Source organism: Camelus bactrianus, chromosome 7 (genome assembly GCF_048773025.1).
Source record: "Camelus bactrianus isolate YW-2024 breed Bactrian camel chromosome 7, ASM4877302v1, whole genome shotgun sequence".
Taxonomy (NCBI): domain Eukaryota; kingdom Metazoa; phylum Chordata; class Mammalia; order Artiodactyla; family Camelidae; genus Camelus; species Camelus bactrianus.
Window position 1 is genome coordinate 10,523,983 of NC_133545.1, and position 24,036 is coordinate 10,548,018.

General features: G+C 44.8%; 3 protein-coding genes across 3 annotated transcripts; 2 read left to right on the forward strand and 1 right to left on the reverse strand.

Annotated features, from left to right (window-relative positions):
- The first annotated feature begins 1,597 nt into the window (after positions 1-1,597).
- LOC123617949 (olfactory receptor 6V1-like) lies at positions 1,598-4,998 on the forward strand. The gene has a single exon (XM_045519398.2). The coding sequence runs from the start codon at positions 2,141-2,143 to the stop codon at positions 3,098-3,100; it is 960 nt and encodes a 319-aa protein (XP_045375354.1). The 5' UTR covers positions 1,598-2,140; the 3' UTR covers positions 3,101-4,998.
- Positions 4,999-8,573: 3,575 nt separating this feature from the next.
- Positions 8,574-16,770, reverse strand: LOC105072571 (olfactory receptor 6V1). The gene has a single exon (XM_074366876.1). It carries the CDS (start codon positions 12,196-12,198, stop codon positions 11,032-11,034), a length of 1,167 nt encoding a protein of 388 aa, XP_074222977.1. The 5' UTR covers positions 12,199-16,770; the 3' UTR covers positions 8,574-11,031.
- Positions 16,771-22,576: 5,806 nt separating this feature from the next.
- OR9A2 (olfactory receptor family 9 subfamily A member 2) lies at positions 22,577-23,691 on the forward strand. The gene has a single exon (XM_010956510.3). The coding sequence runs from the start codon at positions 22,600-22,602 to the stop codon at positions 23,542-23,544; it is 945 nt and encodes a 314-aa protein (XP_010954812.2). The 5' UTR covers positions 22,577-22,599; the 3' UTR covers positions 23,545-23,691.
- Positions 23,692-24,036: the final 345 nt, after the last annotated feature.

Consider the following 24,036-nt stretch of genomic DNA (forward strand, 5'->3'; position numbering starts at 1 on the left):
ATTTCTGGCTACCAGCCGGTCTGCTTGCACAGTGGGCTGTGTCCTTCCTGTCACCCGCCTCCCCCACCTTGCAAAGGCCTGTGAACCACAAAGGGATATTCAGGTAGTTACTGTGCCCACCCCTCTGTCCCATTCTTCATCCCAACTTTTCCCGTTCACTTGAGAAGCCTGACATGTCCCAGGACATTGATGATCACAAGATCGTTGCTACAGAAACCGTGGTGGTGGTACAGTTACTCTCCTCTGCACTCCCAGTATTATTTTTTTAACGTCATTTTCTGAGGTAGGAAGCTGCTTCAGAAGTCAAAACACACAGGTGTAATTCACAGGAGAACTGGGAAGGTGCTGTGGAGAGAGAGAAAGGTGTATAACAAGGAGGAGGCCTTCAGATGGGCTCCAAGATTCCAGAGGGTTATCATATGGAGCCAGCAGATTATTGTATCTACTATTTGACATTAACAGAGAAATCTGTCCTACAAAACCTGCAGCCCAAAGGATTTGGCTAGAGATGAACAGAAGCTCTAACCAGTGAGAATCCTCATCAGGAATGAGTAAGCGAAGCTGAGGATACACCGGGGACCCCAGACTGCAGACAGTGTGTGTGGCCTGATCCATACTGAGTGGCCAGCCAAGGCCTTGACAGTCTGCCTTGTAGTGGCTGAGACTACGCTTGGCCTGATTTGATGGGGTCCTGCTTTGTCTCCTGACTGAAGTTGAGTTTGCCTAGGTCACAGGGATGCGGAACTTCTGGGTCTATGAGAGAGGATCTGTTCTGTAGCAAGGGCTGCCACAGAGGCTGCGACTGGGGAAAATCTGGTCTACAGAAGACCCTGATGTAGGGAAAATTTGATTCTACATTCAACTTGAACTTCACGTATGTTAATTTGGCTTGTATTAAACAATCAGTTTTGTAAATGAAAACTTGGAATGTAAAGTTACTCAACAAGGACGGCAGGTCCTGAAACACACTCCAGGGGGCTTGTGCCGGGTTGGGGTCTGGGGAGCTATGGCTCAGAGTCGCGAGTCAGCGTGGAGTCACAGGCATGCGTCATGGACAAAGAGGGGGCACTGGTCATCAAAGCTGAGAGGCGAGGCAAGACCCTAAACAGGGAGAGGAAGGTCTAAGGCTGAAAAGTCCAGGAGAGAGGAGGGAGGTTGGGAGGAGGAAGGCAAGATGCGTTGGGGTGAGGATGGAACAGTGGGGTTGGTGCTGGAGGCCAATTTGAAAACGATGCCGGCCAGTGTGAGGTGGAGTGAAGCCTGCTGCGCTGAATGGCGTGTTCCTGACTCCAAGGTCACCCCTGAACTCACTCTTTCACCTCTGACTCCAGGACTTCGCGTGTTTAAGAATGTAAAATCTTAGGATGCAATGTCATGGAAACCTGTTGGATAAGAAAGACGTTGCTCTCTGGGTGGTAGTGATGGTGAATAAAACTTAAAATAGGCCCATAGTTTGAATTCCTCATTCTTATTCATGCATGTATAACACCCACGGAATGTGACACACATCAGTATGGGGCCGGGTAGGGTGAGATCGTAGTTGGGGAAGTGGTAGGCAGAGGAGCGGCAGCCTCCTGGAAGCCTGACCGACGTGCATTCCCCATGAGAGAGGGAGCACTCAAGGCTGGACCTCTGACTGGTTCCGCAGTAACATTTGAGACCCAAGTTAGAGCTTTTCTTTGAGGAAAGCACAGAGGATGAAAAGAAGTAATATGCAAGGTTCCTAACCCAGATCCCGAGACCTGGAAAGAACTCTTCCAACAGCAGGTGTCATGACGTCTGGTGGTTAGGGTGTACCAGACCCAGCCAAATGCCTTACACGGAGCTGGAGTTTAACAAATGTGTTCGATGAAATAATGAATGAGTAGAAGACAAGAGTAAGTTTAGGGGTGATGATAATGTGGAGGTGGCCAATTTCAACATCTGTCCATCAGAACCAGTTAGTTCCTTTCCCCATCAGAACTTCTAGCTGTTGAGAACGTATCTCCTGGACATTGAGACTGACCCAGCGCACAGGCCACTGTGTCTGGGGCCCCAGGCCAGCCATCCGGGAGCAGGGTCAGGAGAGAGGCTGATGGCGATTTCCCACTAAGATTTCCCGGCTTCTCACAGGTAGTACACAGAGCTGGCGTCAGGTGCAATGAGTAACGTCAGCGACGTCCAGGAATTTGTGCTTCTGGGGTTTTCTCATCTGCATGAGTTCCAGATCCTCCTGTTTGCTTTCATCCTGTTGATATACGTGCTGACAGTTCTAGGGAACCTGGCCATTATCACCCTCACATGTCTAGACTCCCGCCTCCACTCACCCATGTACTTCTTCCTCTGCAACTCCTCCCTCATGGAGATGCTGGTCACTTCCACGGTGGTTCCTAGGATGCTGGCAGACCTGCTGTCCTCTCACAAGACCATGACCCTGGCTGAGTGCCTGACCCAGTCCTTTTTTTACTTCTCCCTGGGCTCCATCAACTTCCTGATCCTCACAGTCATGGCCTTCGATCGCTACGTGGCCATCTGCCGCCCTCTGCACTACGCAACCATCATGAGCGGCCCCGTCTGTGTGAAGCTGGTGCTGGTCTGCTGGGTGGTTGGCTTCCTTTCCATCATCTCCCCAACCCTGCAGAAAACCCAGCTCTGGTTCTGTGGCCCTAATGTCATTGACCACTACTTTTGTGACTCTGCCCCGCTTCTCAAGCTTTCCTGCTCTGACACCCACCACATCGAGCGCATGGACTTCTTCCTGTCCTTGCTCTTCGTGCTGGCCACCATGCTGCTCATCGTGGTGTCCTACGTCCTCATCGTGGCCGCAGTGCTGCACATCCCCTCCTCCTCTGGGCGCCAGAAGGCCTTCTCCACCTGCGCCTCCCACCTCACGGTGGTGGTTCTGGGCTACGGCAGCACCATCTTCATCTACGTGAGGCCAGGCAAGGGCCACTCCACACAGCTCAACAAGGTGGTGGCCCTGATGACTGCAGTGGTGACCCCATTCCTCAACCCCTTCATCCTCACCTTCCGGAATGAGAAGGTCAAGGAAGTCATTGAGGGTATGTCTACAAGGATCCTCCTCAGAGACCCAGCAGCCCGTGGAGCACCTGCCAAGTGACAAGGAATGAGGACCTCCCACTGCAGGTGGCACCCAGGGGCCCAGGCTGGGGCTTCCCAATCTTTTTGGTCCCTCCTGCTCCCTCACCCCTACTCAAGTCTCTGCTCACTCTCTGCAGACGGTTAAGGAGCTCACATTGTCTGAATGTCTCAAAGGCAAGAGTCTGTGAGCCTACGACCATTAAGGAATGAATGGTTTCTAGGGAGCTGGGGGGTGAAAACAGGGTCAAAATGTCAATTGAAAGAATCCAAACAAAGCTCTTAGTACAGAATCTGCTACGTAGTAAGAACTCAGTGACTGTACCAATTATAATGAAAATATGCTATTAAACTCTCTCTTCTCTAGTCCCACCCTACGGTTTTGTTCACATCCCTTTATGTTTCTTTGCGTGCAGCCTTGTTTTGGGGTGTGGTCCCCTCTCAGGAACTGGCTTCAGGGTCTAGGATGCGGTTTGAAAGTGGGAGGTTCTCTGAGAGACCAGAGAGGCCTGGCACCCCCACAACAGAGAAATCTACGTGCCGCCCACTGGGACTCCCTTCTGGGCCGTCCCTGGAGGAGGAACACGACTCACACCCAGGCTGCCCGCATCTCTCTTCTGGCCCCCAAAGCTCTTGCCTCTAAACAGGAATGACTCTCTGGGGGCCGCTTTCTCCTTCCCCTTACCCAGAGAGGTCGGGAGGGCCCTGTGCCTAGAAAGAAGGGCGTGACTTTTATTCTTTTCGGGGGTGGGGGTGGTAATTAAGTTTATTTATTTATTTATTCATTTTTAATTTTAGTTTTTTTAATGGAGGCATTGAACCCAGGACCTTGTGCTTGCTGAGCACACACTCTACCACTGAAATGTACCCTCACTCCCCACCTTTTTGTTTTCAGTCCTTCCTTTGTGCTCAGGAAAGAGGGGAAAGCTGGATCCCTGCTCTCAGACTTGCCGCCTGCCCCTTCTCCCAAGCCAGCCCTTCTCTTCTCCCACAGAACCTTGGATCCGTGGTCCCGAGGGAGAGCCCTCTGAGACTGAATTTCCTGGAAGCAGCCTGGCCAGGACATTACCATTGGCTGCATGATAAGGCAAAAGTGGCAGAAGCCAGATGAGGAGGAAATGGAGCTGGATGAGTGTCGTGGGTCCTGGGCTAGAAGGTCAGATGAGGGAAGGCATTGGTCGGAAATCTGGGGACGGTTTAGGAAGTCATGGGAAGCTGGTGCGAGGAGGAATAGCTCTCGTGTCTGACTTCTCACACCAGGTTGAATCTGGAATGGGCTGGCATTAGCAAAACGGGACAAAGAGTATATGAAATAAAATTTGTATTTTATGGCAAGGCAGGAAAAATTTAAACATAAAAATTCTTCTCCGCCCTTTGACCTCCTCTCCCTGCACTGTGCACTGTGTATCTGCATTATACATCAATCAGACCTCCCCGTCCGCAGGAACACCTGCTCGGCCATAGTGACATTCCCCCAGCACCAACTAGACAACTCCTTAAAAGAGAATACTCCTTCTTGACCTTGTAAGGGGTCACAATGACGCTTAAATCTGGATTGTGTAAACTGTCCAATAATAACGTTATTCACTGTACAGCTGTTGGTCTCAAAAAGCTTGTATGACTGCGCCTTGACTTCTAATGGATGGAACAGTTCTGGGAGCTTTCTGAGATGCTCTTCCTGAGGGTTATAATCCTCAAATTTGGCTCAAATAAAATTTTCCATTTCTTTCTTAGATCAATTGATTAATTTTGCAAGACAAGTAGATGCAAATTTCCTCTTGCTTCTGCAGCTACCTCCATTCACAGAATGATACCTAGACGGGCCCTGGTCCTCATTTGCAGTGTGCTCAGTGTGGACACCCCACTAACCCCAGGCTGTGAAGAAGGGGTGGTGGGAGGCACAGGCATCCCAGAGTGCATGGCATAGAGGTAAGAGTCTCTTGTTATTACCAGGAAGCTTGATCTCCAGTTAACTTCTTTCTTTAAAAATAACTACCACAAAGCATGCTTCCATTTATGGGCCTCTCCAAAAAAGTGGGCAGATACTTTTGATTTTGCAGTACAGGCCAGCTGGGAAAACATTTTTTTCAATCCTGAGAACTTTCTTTCCTCTACCTCTCAAGGGACTAATTACTTACCCTCCTTGCAAACTTTGTGAAAAACTGAAGAACTAAATGGGAGGCAATTACCTCCTTCTGATATGCAGACACTTTCCTTCAGCTTCTTCCTTCTAAAATAATCAGCACACAAATCCACTCAGATTGTCCTGAGAGACTCCCTCCTGCTCCTCTCATCTCTGCATGATTCCTCCTAAAATTTAAAAAATAACCAGCAGCCTACAGCAGTCTACTGCCTGTTTGTCACAGTGTTCCCGAAGGAGTGGGATCTCTGACTGACCAGTTTGGGGAAAAAATAACATGCTTTGTTCCTCCACAGTAATCCCCCCACCCATCATAGCATCACACAGGCGTGACATTCTTAATAAGCTTGAGTGCAGTCCCTTACTACTCAAGGTGTGATCTCTGGAACCACATTGGCATCTCCTGGGGTTTTTGGAAATGCAGAATCTAGGGCCCCACCCCAGACCTGCTGAATACAAATCTGCATTTTAACAGGACCCCTGGATGATTTACATGCACAGGAACATTAGAGAAATGCTGATCTTGACAATCTGCTGGTGGAATTTCCAATCAGGAAAGTCTTTGTCCTAATCTCAGCAATGGGAAGGCCGGCACTGGGAAAAGGAGTTTGAGGGTGTATTTGCTATTATTGAACCATCTTTTCTTTTTTTTTTAACTAAAGTATAGTCAGTTACAATGTGTCAATTTCTGGTGTACAGCACAATGTCTCAGTCATGCATATACATACATATATTTGTTTTATATTCTTTTTCATTAAAGGTTATTACAAGATATTAAATATGGTTCCCTGTGCTATACAGAAGAAATTTATTTTTTTAAATCTATTTTTATATATAGTGGTTAACATTTGCAAATCTCAAAACTCCCATATTTATCACTCCCCACCCTCTTTCCTCCGGTAACCATAATATTGTTTACTATGTCTGCGAGTCTGTTTCTGTTTTGTACATGAATTCATTAATGTCTTTTTTTTAATTAATTAAATTTTTATTGAGGTGTAGTCCATTTACAATGTTGTGTCAATTTCTAGTGTACAGCACAATTCTTTAGTCATACATGAATATACATACATTCTTTTTTTTTTTTTAGATTCCACATATAAGTGATATCATATGATTATTTTTCTTTCTCTTTCTTGAAGCCGTCCTTTCTTAATGACTTTTGTCCCAGGAATTAAACACAGTCATTATTAAAAATTAAATAACAGACACAATCAAATAGATTATGTTAAAAAACAAAGGTAATCAAAACTCGAAACTCCTAATTACTTTACTGCATTTTACTTTGGTCTAGCCCACTGCAGTTGTCTGTGTCACTTGTATCAGAAATGGTAGAAATACTGTATAACGGTGAACATCTCTTTCCATCTCCAAGCTTGATGATGTCATGTTGGTAGCTTGAAACTGGACATGATGGGATTGAAACTGACCCCATGGAAATTGATGAATACTGGAAGTCAGCAAAGTGGTTGAACATTTACCAGCAGACCCCGGGTCACTATCACTATTCTTCAGGAGTGGTTGCAAGTATTGCTGGTAACTAGGTTCTTGTCTCATCACAGAAAGAATTCAGAGGCAAGACATGGAGGTTGAGAAAGTAAAGTGGGGATTTATTAAAGGATAGACAGTACTCTCTCAAGGGGAGAGCTAGCAGGCTCAGGTGAGCAGCTGCCCTGAGTTTCTTTGGCAAGTTGGTTACATAGGGTGCAAAAATGAATGGGAAGAATAGTCATTGGGGAGGAAGGAGTTTGGGGTCCTGTTCCCTGATTTTCATCCCAGCTCCACTTTCCCAAAGGGGGGAGGGATTTTTGTCCTTATTGAGTCTGGATTGGAAGTGTCATGACATCAGTGTATGATGGGTACTTCTAATTTGCAAGGCTAATTTTATTGTAATGAGGACATAATGGGCAAAAGGTTACATTCAGATACTGGAGAGTCCTGCCTTTTCCCACATTTCTTTGTTGGTCTCCAGGGCGCTTGTCACCCCAAAATGTGTGATCGCTTATCAGCCCAGAGGTACCTGCTTTTCTCTGTCTGCCCAAGGACCCCTGTTGTTTGCATGATGTATGGTTTCCTGCATTTGGCCCATGCCCCTCCTTTTTGCACAATTCCTGTCATTTGGCCTGAGTCCCCCTTTCTCTGCTCACATCTAGCTATCTGCGTGCTCTAACACAAGGATCCTATTTACATCAAGAAATTTAAACCTTAAAGAATTGGCGAACTAGATTGATGTGAATACGGTGCTCCATGGGCAACACTGAAATGTTCCAGCTTGGCCTTAGAAAGTTTTAACAGCTCACCAAACTCCCAAAGCCCCATGTGTACAGGGCCTTCGTGCTACTACTGGTCAGTCTAGAACCCAGGCCCAACTTTTCTTTGAGAATGGTTTGATTTCTTTATCTTCCTTCGTCAAAACTTTCATACCCTTAATTTCTTGCTCCCTAGTCGTCTCAGCTGGAAGGAATAAATCTAAATTTTTATTTCCCGCTGGGACTTACATGTGTCGCAATGGGTTCTAATGCTAGCTCCTCGGAACCTTGCGTTTCTAATGGTTGCATAATAGGACACGGTATCTCTGGGGCTGGAATGTCGGACAAATGAAGGCTGGGTGGAGGAGCTGGGGGAGGCATTTTAGAGTCCTGAAATCCCACCACTGATTCTACCTATATTGAAAGTAGCTCTTGGTGTTATAATCTCATCCTACCTTCTGGCAATTACGTTCCAGTGTGAGCTACTTCTGTGGAGGGGGAGGGCTGTTGCCTTCAGTCAGATGACCTTCTAGCAAGTGACTTTATGTAGACTAACAATCAGATCAATTGTTTCTGTTTCCTGGGAAAAATGGTGTAGCAAAGGAACTCTGACTCCACCATGCAATTAACGTTGCGAATAGACTGAGTAAAACTAATTCTTGCATATGTAAATGTTATTTGCTGTCTTTCAAATGTTTGTGGATACTATTGTGATAAATAAAATACAAATTTTTAAAAGTGACACTGAATCTATAGTTACTTTCTGACAGTATGTGTTCCTTTCAAGCGAGGAATTTAAACATACAATTACTGTTATGAAGGAGTTGCTAGAATTATGGCCATTACAAGTCTATAAATTTGATGGGAACTTGATGGATACACATTCAGGAAGGGGCTAGAGGAGTCTACAGTGGGTGGCTTCAGATCCTGGAGATTCCAACTGTTAATTAATCCAACTCTGATCTGGACAGAAGGGGAACTTCCGAGGATGGAGAGGTGGAAAAGGAGTTTGAAGAACCAGATATGAGATTTGCAAATACTAACTACTATATATAAAATAGATAAACAACAAATTGTAACTGTATACTGCAGGGAACTATATTCAATATCTTGTAGTAACCTATAATGAAAAAGAATATGAAAACAAATATATATATATGTATATGTAGGACTGAAACATCACGCTGCACACCAGAAATTGACACAAAATTGTAAACTGACTATACGTCAATAAAAAAGAAAGCCAAAAGAAAAAGAAGAACCAGATTCTGTTGTTAGTTCTATCATTGCTCTGACCGTCTCATTTTCCCTCTCAACCATTTATCCACGAGTGGGGCAGATAACACTGCTTGGCTGCAGCTGAATAATCGGTATTTCCCTTTGGGCTCTATTTATAGGGCTTTGCTATAAGTAGGAAAACCTCTTATAAAAATGTGCCAGAATTAATTGTACTTCTTCCTCCCTCTCATAGACGGAGGACTCTTTGAGGTTAGAACCCTCATCTCTTTGGTCTCTGACAGCCGGTGCTGAGCAGTGTGCACAGCGCGCGGGGAGGGATCAGTGACTCTTCTCTTCATTGAATGACTATGAGGGTAAAACCCAGTGGAAAACCTACATAAAAGTAGTTGGTAAAGTGCGAGCAAAAATATATATGGTAACCCATTATCAGTAGATATTTTTTAATTTGTTCATCATCCTTTGACTTATGCTACAAATATTTACTCTCCAGGGTGGTGAGAAGAGGATAATTAGAGAAAATAAATCGATTGTTTCAACAGCAGTAATACTTGTAATTGCAGAGGAACACAACACCAGAGTATTGCTCTGATATATATATAATTGGAGGAGACCTGAGATTTTTGACCAAAAACTGAAACCAGGAACCTAAAGAGACCCTCGGATTTGGGTGATGGGCATCTTAGCAAGACAGAAACTTAACTTTTCAGAAAGTCAGAGAAAGGGGCACCTTGACTGGGAAGGGGTTAGCCTCGGGTGGCACTGGGAGTGCATCCTGAGAGCCCATGGACCACTCAGTGAGCTGCTCTAAAAGCTGGACAATTTGTATCCACCAAATGAGCTCACGGTTCCCGGCCTCGCTTACTCCCGCACAGCAGACTTGAGAAGCTTGGCATTTGTGGAAATTAGTCATTTCTGTTGTCTTCAAGTAAGCGGGGCTAGGAGTGCTCTCTTGATGAGTGAACTCGTCGACGTTCACTGGGAAATGTAGTTTGGTAAATTAAAGTGTATTTACAGAAATAATTTGGCAGAATATTTTAAGTTGGGGCCATTTTAGAAAATCCTGGATAGGTGAAAGCTAAGTAATTTGATTCTGAGATGAAAGTACCTGAAGTGTTTTAAAAATTTCACACACTGGCTGTGGGAGGGAAGCTCAGCGGAGCTGGTGTTCCATTCCAGAAGGAACGTGAGACCTAATAGGCTTTCTGGAATTTTACAGAAAATTGTGTGTGTGTGTGTGTGTGCACACGTGTGTGTGTATACTGGCTAGACAGAGGAATTTACTAGATTCACCACAATCTCCTGCCTTCAGGCAGACAGGTGTTTCTAATCATACAGTGGAGAAGTTTATTTTTCTAAAAATAAAAAGATAAAACAGTAAAAATAAAATAAATTTAAAAAAAAGAAGTTTACTTTCTAAAAATCTCTGAATATATCCTCCCTAGAACCCACATCATTCCTGAAAGATTTGTTCTTATTTCTGATACTGATGAAGATTTCTCTTGTTTTATTTAAATTTACTTTCTCTGTACAAGGGTAGCTGATGAATTGCGTTCTCACCACGTACGTCTTACGTTTAATGTGTTACTAAGGTGTCACCTTATCAGGGGGCTGTCCCCTGGCCCACAGTCTGGTCTCGATGCTCCTCTTATCTGCGCCCATAACACCTTCCGTGAACCCATCACTGCTCTCCACCTGCTGCGTTGTAAGCAGCTCTTCAACATCCTTCCCCTTCACGGAGCCAAGAGTGGTGAGGACTGTCGATGTCTTGTTCACCTTTTACCCTGCATCTGACACAGTTTTAGTGCCTGACACACGTTGTCTACTCAGCATTGGTGGAATGAATGAATAAAAAGATGAATGATTATATCATGGACCCTGTACACATTGAAAGACAATTACTTCAGTAAGTAGTATTTCTTAGTTTAATTTCATGTAGACGAACCACTCATGGTGCACACAGCAGTGGGGCACACGCACACACACACTGGGCGCTAGATAACAACTTTTTATCAGAGAAAACATCCAGGCTGCTCTTCTTGAAGGGGAAGCCCATGCACTTCCCTTTATGAAAAGCCACACCCCTGGCTCCCAGGCTCTGGGCTACTTTCTGAGTTCTTGTCGCTGCCAGTGGGTGAGGGGAGCAGTTCCACATGGCCTGTGAGAGCGTTGAGGGAGACAGGGGGCCACCGAGGACTCACTGTGGTTACCACTCGTAGGCACAGAAGGAAAAACTGAAAGAAACTCGACAGTGGCTGTCCCACCCAGCCCGGTACCCCGCTTCCTCACAGAACTACTTGGCTGAGCCTGGCAGATCCCTCAGGCTCGTCACAGTGCCCTGTGGGGACGTTTCAGCTTCTGCATCTGTTCTCGTAACACTGCCTTGATGGTCTCGTTGCGGAGGGTGAGGATAAAGGGATTGAGGAAGGGGGTGAGGATGGATGTTACCAAGGCAACCGTCTTGTTGACTTCCACAGAGTGTGCTTTGCCAGGCCTGACATACAGGAAGATGGTGCTACTGTAGCCGATGAAGACCAGGGCGAGGTGAGACCCACACGTGGAGAAAGCCTTCTGGCGTCCACTGGCAGAGGGAATCTGCAGCACGGTGCTCGCGATGTAGCCGTAGGAGACCAGGGTCACCAGGAAGGAGCTGAGGACAAAGGCCAAGGCCATCACAAAGTCCCAGAATTCCAGCAGGCTGGTGTCGGAGCAGGACAGCTGCAGCAGAGGGGCGTTGTCACAGAAGAAGTGGTCAATGATGTTGCCATGGCAGTAATTGAGATGAGCTCGGGAGAGGACAGTGGGTACCATGGCCAGGAAAGGAGCCGCCCAGGCAGCCCCCACCAGCCGGGCACACACAGCCCCGCTCATCAAAGTGCCGTAGCGCAGTGGGTGGCAGACAGCCACAAAGCGGTCAAGGGCCATGTCGGACAGGACAAGGAAGGAGGTGGAGCCCAGGGAGAAGTAGAAGTAGAACTGGACCATGCAGCCGGTGAAGGAGATGACCTTGTGGGGAGCCAGCAGGTCGGACAGCATCCTGGGTACGGCAGTCATGGTCACCAAGATCTCCAGCAGGGAAAAATTGCCCAGGAAGAAGTACATGGGAGTGTGGAGGTGGCTGTCAGCAATGACCATGACTATGATGACAGTGTTTCCCATGAAGGCGAGAAGATAGAGCACCAGGAAGGGCCCGTAGAGCAGAACCTGCAGCTCCCCGAAGGAGGAGAAGCCCAAGAGGACAAACTCGGAGGGGTGGCTCAGATTTGCCATGATCCAGGGGCTGGGACCCTGCGTGGGAAGGAAGCAAGAGACAGAGATGGAGAGACAGAAATAGAGACAGAGACAGAGAGAACCATTACCGTGAAACAAGGATAGAGACAGAAAAAGAGAACACAGAGAGAGAAAGGCGAGCAGGTGATGAGTGATAAACAAGAGAGAGAGAGAGAGATGAGAATCATAGAGAAACAGAGTTAAGGAGTCATAGAAGAAAAACATGGAAAGCCATTGATAGAGAGAGGAAAACCCAGCAGATTAGGAAAGACAACACAGCAGCAGACATTTAGGGAGAGGACAAGAAGGAAGCAAATCAATATACGTGATCAGAAGTGGAAGGAGCCAGGCTGTATGTAGATATACTCTGGCCTCTCTGGCCCCATAAAAGCTGCATCTGAGGCTGTGTCCTGGCCACCAGCAGTGGCATTTTGATTCAGAGAAGAGGGGTTTCAACTATACTTCACTTAAAAAATTAAAGAAGAGAGGCTCTCCCTCCAGCAGCGTTGTACCCATCCCACTGGCAAGCCTTAACAGTAGGGCTAAAATCTACACTCAGGACTGATCAGTTCCTGTGTCTGTGCTGCGTGAGAGCCTGACCCATGTCCAAACCCAACCCACTCACCTTAGCCTCTAAGCACCACGTCGTCTGCTTGAGCTGCTCGCGCCTGGAGATTCCTGCTTTGGGTCTACTCTGTGACACGAGTGACATGGATCTGTGGTCCACTGCCCTGGGTCAGTGTGCTGCAGCTGGCAGGGGTGGACAGGGGCTTGTGCACAGCTGGAATGGGATGGCTGTGCTGGGTGAGAGGCTCGGCAAGCTACAGCATCTTCAAACCCTATGCTAATGTCCTAATTAAAGGCTTACCCTGTGTCATCACAGAGCCCAGGGCAGCCACACTGATGTGGGGCTGGAATGTGGGGAAGAATCTTCCTTGAGACCAGAGTGGAAAGGTGCTGTTTCTGCGCCTTCTTCCCCAAGGATAAGAGTTCTTGGTTCTCTTGCTCGCCCTTGGTTGCTTGATACGGTTTAGAGCTGAGCTTATCCCGGATGGGAACCAAGACTCCAGCAGAGTGCTCTCTGTGGGAATGACGGGAAAGCAGGGCGCCCTCTGGGAATTATGAGGCACTGGTGTTACTTGGCACAATAATGAGAAGTTTTCTGTTCTGAGGAAGTAGGATTTAAGAAAATGAGCTGAAGAAAGAAAGGGAAAGAGACTAGATTATGTCTAAGAAGACAATGGCTTGGGGATCTGTCCGTTTCCCGGAATAAAAATAACATGATGGAAAAAGCACAGAGGAAAGAGTCCCCATCTGGACTAAAATCATGGCAGCCTGGGTGCATGGCCAGACTTAGATGCAGAGTTGGTGTTTGGAGATCCAGATCCAGGATTTTGAGATTGGGGAGACAGGGAATGTAGACCCTGGACCACAGCACTCTCTTGTCTGGATTCTCCAAAATGTCGTCTGTAGGAGTTGGGAAATTGAAAGTAAGCTTAAGAGGAGGTATCTTTCCCTCAGAAGCAGGGCCCCTGAAGGACACATCCTGGGCACTGGCCAGACTGAAGGGCTTGGCCCTGACTCCTGTGAGAAGATACACAGCCCGAGGCTGAAGGTGAAGGCAGTCTGGTAGAAGGTCAGGCTCCCAGGTCAACTCTGAGTCACAGTCCTTCATCTCAGAGAAGTTCAGATTTTCCATACGCCCCTATCCCAGGCAGAAATAATGACAAGGAGATATCAAACAAAAGCTTTCCAACAAATACAGTGTGAAATTGGTCCTGAGTCAAAGAACCACAAGGCCTGAAAGGGGTTGGCCAGACAATCTTTCCATAGGGTCTGAATCTGGGACTGAGTTTTTAGGACAGAGCCATTCATAGTAAAAAAAAAAAAAAAAGACTTTAGATCACTTTGGACAGAAATGGGGGAGAATGGGAGAAGGGAGCACATTGCCAGTAGGGAGTGCAGGTGGGCAGACAGGATGGCTGGTCAAAGCTGAGGTGGGGGGCGGCTGGGGGAGGTACAGCTCAGTGCTAGAGCGCATGCTTAGCATAAGATCCTGCGTTCAATCCCCAGTACCTCCATAAAAAAAAAAAAAAAAAAAAGCGGAGGCGGGACATCTTGAGTCCTTATATTTATACCACTTCTACCTCATTCAATGCAATACCCTGTAACCCATCTTAGTTCATAAGTACAGTGAGCAACTCTTAGGGTGTTCACTTCGGATCCTCCTGTGTGTGGTACTGAGTCTGACACTGACATATGAGACCCTTAGGAATGGACAAGTGACCCTAGCGCTGCTGGGTGCAAGATCCACACAGCTGAAATGTGTCAAAACTTTATGTTGAATTCCTGATTAAATACTTACTATTTCTCTCCATGTATCCCAGGGCAGCAGTATGTGTAATTGATGCAGGGCTGGAAGGAGAGAATGGGTCTAACAGGGGAAACCAGGTGAGGATGGTTCTCTTGCTGTCCCTTGTTCATGAGGATGAGGGTACTTGGTCTGTCTATCCACCCTGTTCTAACTTCAGGAGACCTACTGGGTTTCAGAACTGAGCTGGGCTAGGTGGAAAACTGTAGGGTCCAGCAAGGCACTCTTTGTAGGAATGACAAAGGACGGCAAGGAGCCCCCTGGGGGCTTGTATATACAGATATTATGCTTAAACTGACACCCAGAGGCAGGGAGGAAAGGTCCAGCGTGTGTCTCCAGAAGCACAGAAATAAGGGGTGTGTGTGTGTATGTCTGTGTGTGTGTGTTGAGGGATTGAAGGTAGATCTGGGTTTGAAATCTGGCATTTATATAGTACTTGTTCATCAAGGATTCGCTGAATAAATACACCCCAGATTTTTCATGTGTAAAATGGGGGTCATAGTGCCCCTCCACCAGGTTGTTTTCAGAACTAAATGAAACATTGTACGTAAAGCCCTAGTATAAATCTACCTGGAACACAGAAGAACTTGGAGATACCTGTCTTCCTTTTCACAAAGAAAAGTTTCTATTCCCTTAAGAGGTGTTTGCAGTAAGTTACAGAAAAAATTGATAGAACTTGGACAAAGAGACATATGTCTGGGGAAAAGTCTGGGAGTTCCTTGTCACACTCTGTCATCCATTGGGGTTACTTACATCCCCTTCTCCTCCTCTTCTGTTCTCTTTTGTTCCCCCATTCCCACACCCACACCACAGCCAGATTCTGCTAACCTCAGTTTCTCTGCTTACTCTAATTAGTCTTCTGATTCATTCCAATGTTATCTTTATCCTTCCTCTGACCTTGTTACTGGGAAGAAGGGAATAAAAGTTACCTTGGTTCTTGGCCACTGGAAAAATACGAATTTCTAACAGGAGACAGAGAGTGTGACATACACAGAAGATTTCATTAGTGAAATAAAAAAGGTAGTAAAATATAGTACACCCCCAAGAACTGGGGGCCAGCCAAGCCAGGAGAGGAAAAATGGCGCCTTTGTTTTTCCTGTTTTTATATCCTGGCTTAGGGGCGGTTTCGTGATTGATTGATTTACAGCTCAGATTCTGGGAGTGCTCAGGCTGACTGACAGCTCCTTGTGCTCAGGCATGCCCGTCGCTTTTACGCGTGTTTTTACCCATGATGCACACACAGAAACCTACGGGAGGGGCTCAAACTGCAATGTTAATTACATTGTAATGAGCGCTGGGTCAGGTTAAGCCGGGTCTTTCTACTGTGCAGTCGCAGCGTTTGATTCTAGCCGGCTTCTTTGCTGGCCTTCATTTTAGAGAAAGTAAGGTTTTGGAGCCCCTCATCCTGAGCAAGCATGCTGTTATTTTCTGGGTTGCTCCCTCCTCCTTCCTCTCCCCCTGCCTGGCACTCGTGTCTATCTAACTGCCTAAGAGCCGTACCTCATTTCTCTTCCCAATCAGTACCCCAATGGTGAGCTATATCTTTTGTTAAATATTCAGAATTTATTTAAAAAATATTTTCAACTTTATTGAGGTTAATTTTTATACAAGAAATGCAGCCATTTTAGGTTAAAGTCAAGGAGTATAAACAAATTGATACATGTCTCATCACTGACACAGCCAAATATTGAAAGCCATTCATACCCAAAAGGTTTCTTTGTGTCCCTTTCATCCACCCCAGCCTCAGGCAGCTTTCTGTGACTGTACAGTAGATTTTTCATTTGTTGAGTTTATTAGTGGAGTAATATGGTGTTGACTTTGTGTCTGGATTCTTTTGCTTAGTATAACTCTGTAGAGACTTAGCCATGATGCTGCTTCCATCCTTAGTTCATTCGTTTTCACTGCTGAGTGGTATTCCACTGTATAGATCTATCACCATTCATTTATCCATTCACCTAATGATTGCCATTGGATTGTTTGCAATTTACTGTGAATAAAACTATCATGAAAATATCTGGTGGGTATCTGTTTTCATTTATCTTGGAAAACTATCTAGTAATGGAATTGCAGGTTTGTGTGGTAAGTTATGTTTAGCTGTTGTTGTCTGTACCACTGTGCATTCCCACCAGCAATGTACGAGAGTTCCTATTGCTCCGCTTCACTACCAACATATAATGTGGACAAAATCAACTGAAGATACATGCTTGAGCCTGTGTCTGAATTTTCTATCGTATTTTACTGGTCTACATGTCCAGTGATTTACATGATATTATATCAATAACATTCTGTCATGATTATTGTAGCTTTATAGTAAATCTTGCTGTGTTCATTCTTTGTTTCAAAATTATTTTGGGTATTCTAGGTCCTTCACATTTGCATAGAAATCTTAGAGTCATCCTTTAAATGTTTTAAAAAAGAAAGAGTTTCCTGGGAATTTGATTAAAATTATATTGAGTCTATAGCCTAGTTTGTAAAGAATTGAGATTCTAACAAAATTGAGTGTTCTGATTTATGAATTGAAGTATTTCTTCACCTATTTAGGTCCTCTTTAGCCTCTCAGCAATATTTTGCAATTTTAAGTGTATAGGTTATACACATAGTTTGTGAAATATGTCTTAGTTTTTTATGTTTTTGGATGTCATTGTAAATTATATTTTATATATTTTATTTCCATTTCCAATATTCATTGCTAGCATAGAGCAATAAGTACATTTTTGTGTATTGAGCTTTATCTTATGACCCTGATAATCACTTATTGGTTCTATAGCTTTTTTTGTGGACGTTTTAAGATTTTGTACACATAGAATTGTGTCCCTGTGAGTAAATAATTTTGTTTCTTTATTTCCTAATTGTATGCTTTTCATTTCATTTTCTTGCTGTATTGCATTAGCTAGAACTTCCAGTACAATGTTGAGTAGATGTGGTGAGAGCAGATATCTTTGTCTTGTTCCCAGCCTTAAGGGAAAACATTGTATCTCATCATTAGATTTCATACCATCACTATCACTTTTGTTAGATGTTATTTTCTTTTTAAAAAAATTTTCCTTATTTATTTGTTTTTCCCTTAATGGAAGTGCTGGGGATTAAACCCAGGACCTTGTGCACGCCAAGTGCGTGCAGTACCACTGAGGTATACTCCCCAGCCCTCCCCAAATTCAATGTGGGGAAGATTCCTTTTGTTCCTAGTTTGATGAGAGGTTTTAATCAATAATTGCTAATTTTTTAAAAGTATCTTTTCTGCCCCTGTTGAAGTGATTTTGTGGTTTTTCTCTTTACTTCTGTGAACATGGTGATTTATATTGATTAATCTCATAATACAAACCAATGTGGCATTTCAGAAATAAAATCACCACTCTGTTATTGCATATTATTCTCTTTACATATTGCTAAATTTGAGTTTCTAATATTTTTATGAAGGATTTTTGCATCTATGTTCATGAGGAATATTGGTTTATTTTCTTGTGATGTCTTTGGTACTTAGTTCTGGATTTATTAGATGAATGAGGCAATGTTCCCTTTTCCTGTTTGCTAGAAGATTTCGCAAAGGACTGGTGTTATTTCTTCTGTAAATATTTGGTAGAATCCACCAGTAAACCCATCTGAACCTGCAGTTGTCTGCGTGGAGATGTTTTTAAATATGAATTCATTTACTGAACATATTTAGGAATCAGTTATTCAACTTCTTTTGAGTTAGTTTTGGTAATTTTTAATCATAAAAAATATTTTCCATTTCATCAGGTTTCTCAATTGAATTTTCTCTTAAGATATCTTATTTTTGTTGCCTTCAATTTAAAATTAAAATAAAATTCCGATTATATCGTGGATTCATAGTGGATCAGGAAGTCAATGGCTCTCTATCATAGTTGTGTGCAAATCAATTAAAAATCTATAGAGTATAAAACTCTACAAAAGTTTATTTTAAATATAGAGAGATATTTCCTTTCTCCCCACCCATCTTCTCTGGGAAATTCTGCAATCACTCCCTGCCAAAAGTGGGGTGACAGGTGTGACATGACTTGGCCAGTCACTGTGAAAAAGCGCAGTAGAGAAGCAGTGAGTGGACTGAGGAAAAGGTCTGTGGAGTGATTAGAGGGACTATGGAGACACCTGTTTCAGTGGGACAGCAGGAACAGACTTCGGAGCAACTGCTCCATCATTTGACAGGAGAAGCAATATGAGCAGCACGAGCAAGAGCATCCAGAAATGACAGCAGAGCTAAAGAAAACTTTCAGTGGGATCGACTGAGCATAGATAAATCATAGCAAACCCTGAAACATGTCCAGGGACCAGACAATGTTTTTCCCAGTGCTTGAGATGGAAGATTCTCTTTAGCTTCATATTACAGAAAATAGTTCCATAGCTTGCCTGAAAAGGAAAAAGGAGAAGGGAAAGGACTGAAAATTCAGGTCTGGTTGCATGCTAGTAATCCTCCTAAACACTGGATAAGGAGTAGTGTAGTGTGGCAGAAGAAGAAGGCTCTTTCTGTTCCAGCAAATGCATTCAAAACCTTCTCCAGCGCTGCGTGGCATTCTGACTAGTCACTTCCCTGCTCTTCAGTTTCCTCACTGGTAAAATAAAAATTACTAAAAACCAGTTAATATGTAAAACAAATGTTTAGTCTTCTTATTGCATTAACCTTTAACAAAGGAGTTTTAAAACTTCACTTCTTGTTTGTGCTATAGTCTAATTTTTCTTACACTTATAAATACTTCTGTTTGAGTATTTTTAGGGGAATAAATCTTCATTGTCTAGAAAAAAATCTGTAGAGTATAAATTGATGCCAGTAAAAAGAAACAGGTACATCTATCTTCTGAACTAGAAATTCCAATGCTCTGGATTTATTCCATATGTTTAAGTATGTATGGACTTATACATGTCTAAGAATATCTGTAGCATCATTTTCATAATAAAAATAGAAGCAACAACAAAAATTGATCAATAGGCAGTTGCCAAAATAAAAAGGACATTCATAAAATGGAATGCTATGCAAAAAAGGAATTGGGGCATTATGTTTTGATATGAGATAGTGTATTTTATATACTGTTAAGTGACAAAGTCATGATTGTAAAACAGATTTTCACAGCATTTTCTTTATTTTATTTTATTAAAAAATTTTTTATTGAAGTACAGTTGATTTACAATGTTGTATTAGTTTCTGGTGTACTGAATAGTGATTCAGTTCTATATATGTATATGTATATGTGTATGTGTATGTATATGTATATGTATATGTATATATTCTTTTTCATTAAAGGTTACCACAAGTCGTTGAATATAATTCCCTGTGCTTTACAGTAGGACATTGTTTATTGATTCTCACAGCATTTTCTTTAAAAGACTATTTAGGAACCTGCTTAGGAAATTTTTCATCAGTTACATGGCAGTCTGGTTTGGCTCAGGCACTTTGAGGAACGCAAGGAAGGTTATTCTCAATTTATACCCTTTTGTACCAACTGACATTCTTGGATTAATGAAGATACTTAAAATGAAATCCAAAATCGAGGTAAATGCTTTGTATTCTGTCTCACTCCAGCACCAAACAGATTTCCAGTTCATGTCCTGTCAGTTGGCCCAGGCTGTAATACGAGTGCCTACCTTAGGCTGTCTGTATGCCCTTCCTGCACGGAAGTGCCCTGCGGGTAATCTGGGACCAGCCACAGAGGTCAGGGGCGGCAGGAATCTTGCTTGAAAGCAGACAGGTGCCCAGGTATGAGAAGGTGGACTCTGAGACCATAGCAGAGAATGGATTTGATTTAGGGGTGGGACCTCTCCACGGGGTTCTGGGGAGTCGACAGGGTTAGGACCAGAAGTGGCTGTAAAGTGAGTGAAGGGGAAATCAGACTTTGTGGGGGATTTCTGGTGAAGTTAAGGCTTTGACAGAGGCCAGCATGCAGGCTTTTTTCTTTTTTTTGGATACTGGTGTGTGTTTTAGAGGTCAGTTGTGGAGTTTGCTGTTAGCGGAGAGGGAGCTGATTTTGGCTCCATTATCTAAGGGAGTCCTGGGAAGAGCTCAGCACCAAGAGCAGGAGGGGTGACCTGCTTAGAGGGGGAGACATCTTCTGGAACCTAGACTTGGGGCCTTTGAGACGACAGCCTTGGTATTGAGAAGCCTCTGGTGAGATTTCGGGTTTCCCATTAAACAAAAATTTTAAAAGTTCTGAAACTTAATTAATCAGAAGTGGGAATAACTAAAAGTTTGTTCTGCTCCCCGCAGACTGATCGCTGAGGGATGCCCCGGTCCTGGGCTAATTAAGAAGAGGCACCTCAGTGACTAGGTCTCCTTGGGAAGGAGGGAAGTGGGAAGGAGAGAGAGACCCTTAGCTCCCCACAGCACTGTTGTTTCCGGACTTCCCCCTGAGTTCCTGAAGGCAGTTTCCTTCCTCACCATGAGAGGAGGCAGCAGCAAGATGCTGTGACCCCTGTGCGTGGCTCAGCGGTGCCAGACAGGAGCAGCCTTGGCCGAGCCCTGGAGGGCACGGGACGTGGTGGAGCAGCCCTTCCGCAGAGGTGTGCGTCTTCTCAGGGGTCCCGTCTTCAAACGAAGGAGTAGGAGAGGATGAGGATGGGGAGTTGCGGGCTCGGCTGCCTTCTAGAAGGACACCTACAGCCTGGAGAGCGGGCTGGGGGGCAGCAGAGAGAGTGGGCTCATCCCCAAAGCCCCCTGCACACAGAGAGCAGATGCAGCTCCTCTCTGCCCCAGGGCTCGGGCCAGGCCCAGCTCCCCGCGTCAGTCAGGAGCCTCCTCTCTCCCGTGTGTTCATCTAGGGGTGGTGATGTAGGAATTGTGGAAAAGCAGAGCACTGAGCGCTTCCAACCATTCTGTCCTTGAAGCCAGATTGCCCTGAAGTAAAAGATGCACAGAGACATTGAGGCGGTTGCCTCAGGAAGGGAAGAAGGAAGGGAAAATAGTAATGTGAGGCAGGAAGGAAACCAGGCAGATTAGGATGGAGGGCGTATGGCCCACTAGCCTTAGCCAGGGCCTAGTACTACTTAATCACATATTATATATTCACACACCCTTCATCTACTAAAAGAATTTTACCGCTACTTATTTGTCTCAAGCATAATTTATTGATATTTATATGTAATATACATGTATGTATATAGAAGATATGTCTTTGCTTTCATGGAGTTCATATTCCAATATCACACATGAAAAATGAATAAGTAAAATTAAATCTCCTGTCCCTTTTCCTTGGAGTATTTTTCTATGGCATGATTAATGAACCAACATCTTAAATATTTTCACCTGTTTTTGTGTGGAATAAACTCCATCCTCTCCTTGAATACAAGCTCCACGGTGCAGGGACCTTTGTTTTTTTCTATTCACTGCTGCATTTGTTCCATGTTACATTAAGGACATGACATAGAAAATTAAACATTAACATAATGCCAGGTAACAGTAAGTGCTATGAGGAAAACTAAAATCCAGGAATGAACCTGTCTTTCCTGTTTCAGGGACGGTGATTGGAAAGAGTCCTCAGAGGAGATGACATTAGCTTATGGGTTGGGTGAGGCGAGCAGCAGATATCCAGGCATCCTGGGCAGCTGAGAGCCTTGGATCTAAACGTGTCAATGCCAGATCCCATCCTTCCTTCCTGCCAAGATTTGGATAGCAGCTGCGCTGGGTTAGAGATGAGTGAGTCTATCTGGAAAAACACCCCAAGCTCCAGAGGCCCTGTTTGGAGCCCTCGTTGCTCTGTAATATGTGGATTTTAAAATCTGGGAAAAGCAGGGTTATTGCCCTTAGACCCCCGGCCTCTTTTCTACTGACCCCAAGGTGGATTTATGTAGAACCAATAAGAATGAGGGGTGAGGTTCGAAGTTCCATCCTTTGGGCATCATCTGAAATGCCATTAAGTCCTCTGTTACACTTAGCCTAAGAGGAGAGGGCAACCCCAGGACCTGAGGGCCTGACTCAGCATTGAATGTGGCCTGTTTCAGAAGCCTTAACCTTTGTCCCCTGTGAGAAAGCATGTTACTGGGGAAAAGACAAGGGAGGTTTTCTTCTCACAAGTAAAGACAAAGGTATCTTTACCCCTTCCAGGCAGCTAGCCTGGAGCTGGATGTGAGGTGACAACTTCTGAGTCTGGCTTTGTGCAGAGCATAGTAATAGGGGTCCCCCTGGCTCATGAGGTGAGAAATAGCTCTTCATCCTCATCTGTCCTCCTTCTCTCTTGAGAGCAGGACCAGGTGAGGCAGTGTTTCTTCTCTTCTGATCTCTAGGTTTCACAAGGAGCACAAACAAGGACCGAATGATGAGCAATCACTCAAGTGCCACTGAATTCTGCCTTTTAGGCTTCCCTGGGTCCCAAGAACGCCATCAAATTCTTTTTGCTGTATTCTTCTTCTTCTACTTAGCGACATTGATGGGAAACACGGTCATCATCATGATTGTCTGCGTTGATAAACGTCTGTGGTCCCCCATGTATTTCTTCCTTGGCCACCTCTCTGCCTTGAAGAGTACGACAACTTCCATTATCGTCCCCGTGATGCTCTGGGGGTTGCTGCTCCCTGGGATGCAGACAATATCTCTGACTGCCTGTGTCACCCAGCTCTTCCTGTACCTCGCTGTGGGGACCACAGAGTTTGCATTAATGGGCGTGATGGCCGTGGACCGTTACGTGGCCGTGTGTAGCCCTTTGAGGTACAACGTCATCATGAACAGCCGCACCTGCATCTCGGTGGTGACTGTGTCATGGGTGTTTGGCTTCCTCTCTGAAATCTGGCCAGTCTATGCCACGTTTCAGTTTACCTTCTGCAAATCAAACCTATTAGATCATTTTTTCTGTGACCGAGGACAGTTGCTCAAACTCTCGTGTGATGACACTCTTTTCACAGAGTTTGTTCTCTTTTTAATGGCTATTTTCATTATCATTGGTTCTCTGGCCCCAGCAATTGTCTCCTACACCTACGTCATCTCCACCATCCTCAAGATCCCCACGGCCTCTGGCCGCAGGAAAGCCTTTTCGACTTGTGCCTCCCACTTCACCTTTGTGGTGATCGGCTATGGCAGCTGCTTGTTCCTCTTCGTGAAGCCCAAGCAAACCCAGGCAGCCGAGTACAACAAGATAGTCTCCCTGCTGATTTGCGTGTTGACCCCTTTTCTGAACCCTTTCGTCTTCACTCTCCGGAATGACAAAGTCAAAGAGGCCCTTGGAGATGGAGTGAGACGCTGTTGTCAGCTCCTCAAGGATTAACCCTTCTCCCAGCCAGTCTTAGGTGGGAGAGTTCACATTCTGTATTACGCAGAAACCTTGAAAACACTCATTTCTCTCCTCTTTACCATTATCATCTTTAGAAGAATCAAATAGTGGTGAACAACTTCTGATCAAGCCATGGACATAGAGAAGGCAAGGTAAAAATGAAACCCACTCTCCACTCACTAGAATCTTGTAGCCTTAGTTTCTGTTTGCTTCCACTGTTGAACTCAAAGAACCATATTCTTGTGATGTGGGCATGACTGTTTGGCAGTGTAATTATAGAAATTTCATTTTGTTCAAGGAAGGGCTTTGGAGGTAGGAGTTTACTGAAATGATAAGACTCAGCACATCTTGCCAGCCCTGAATAGGGCAACTAAGCTGACAAGCAGGGGTTTATGGGGTTACTTAGGGTTCCAAAGAGAACCGTGAGAGGACGCCTTCCTGTTGGCGATGAGATGCGAGACCGCCATGTCTCCTGAGTATGTGTGC

Coding starts and splice junctions, on each gene's coding strand:
- LOC123617949 (XM_045519398.2), top strand. CDS start 2,141: ATGAGTAACGTCAGCGACGTCCAGGAATTTGTGCTTCTGGGGTTTTCT.
- OR9A2 (XM_010956510.3), top strand. CDS start 22,600: ATGATGAGCAATCACTCAAGTGCCACTGAATTCTGCCTTTTAGGCTTC.
- LOC105072571 (XM_074366876.1), bottom strand. CDS start 12,198: ATGTTTTTCTTCTATGACTCCTTAACTCTGTTTCTCTATGATTCTCAT.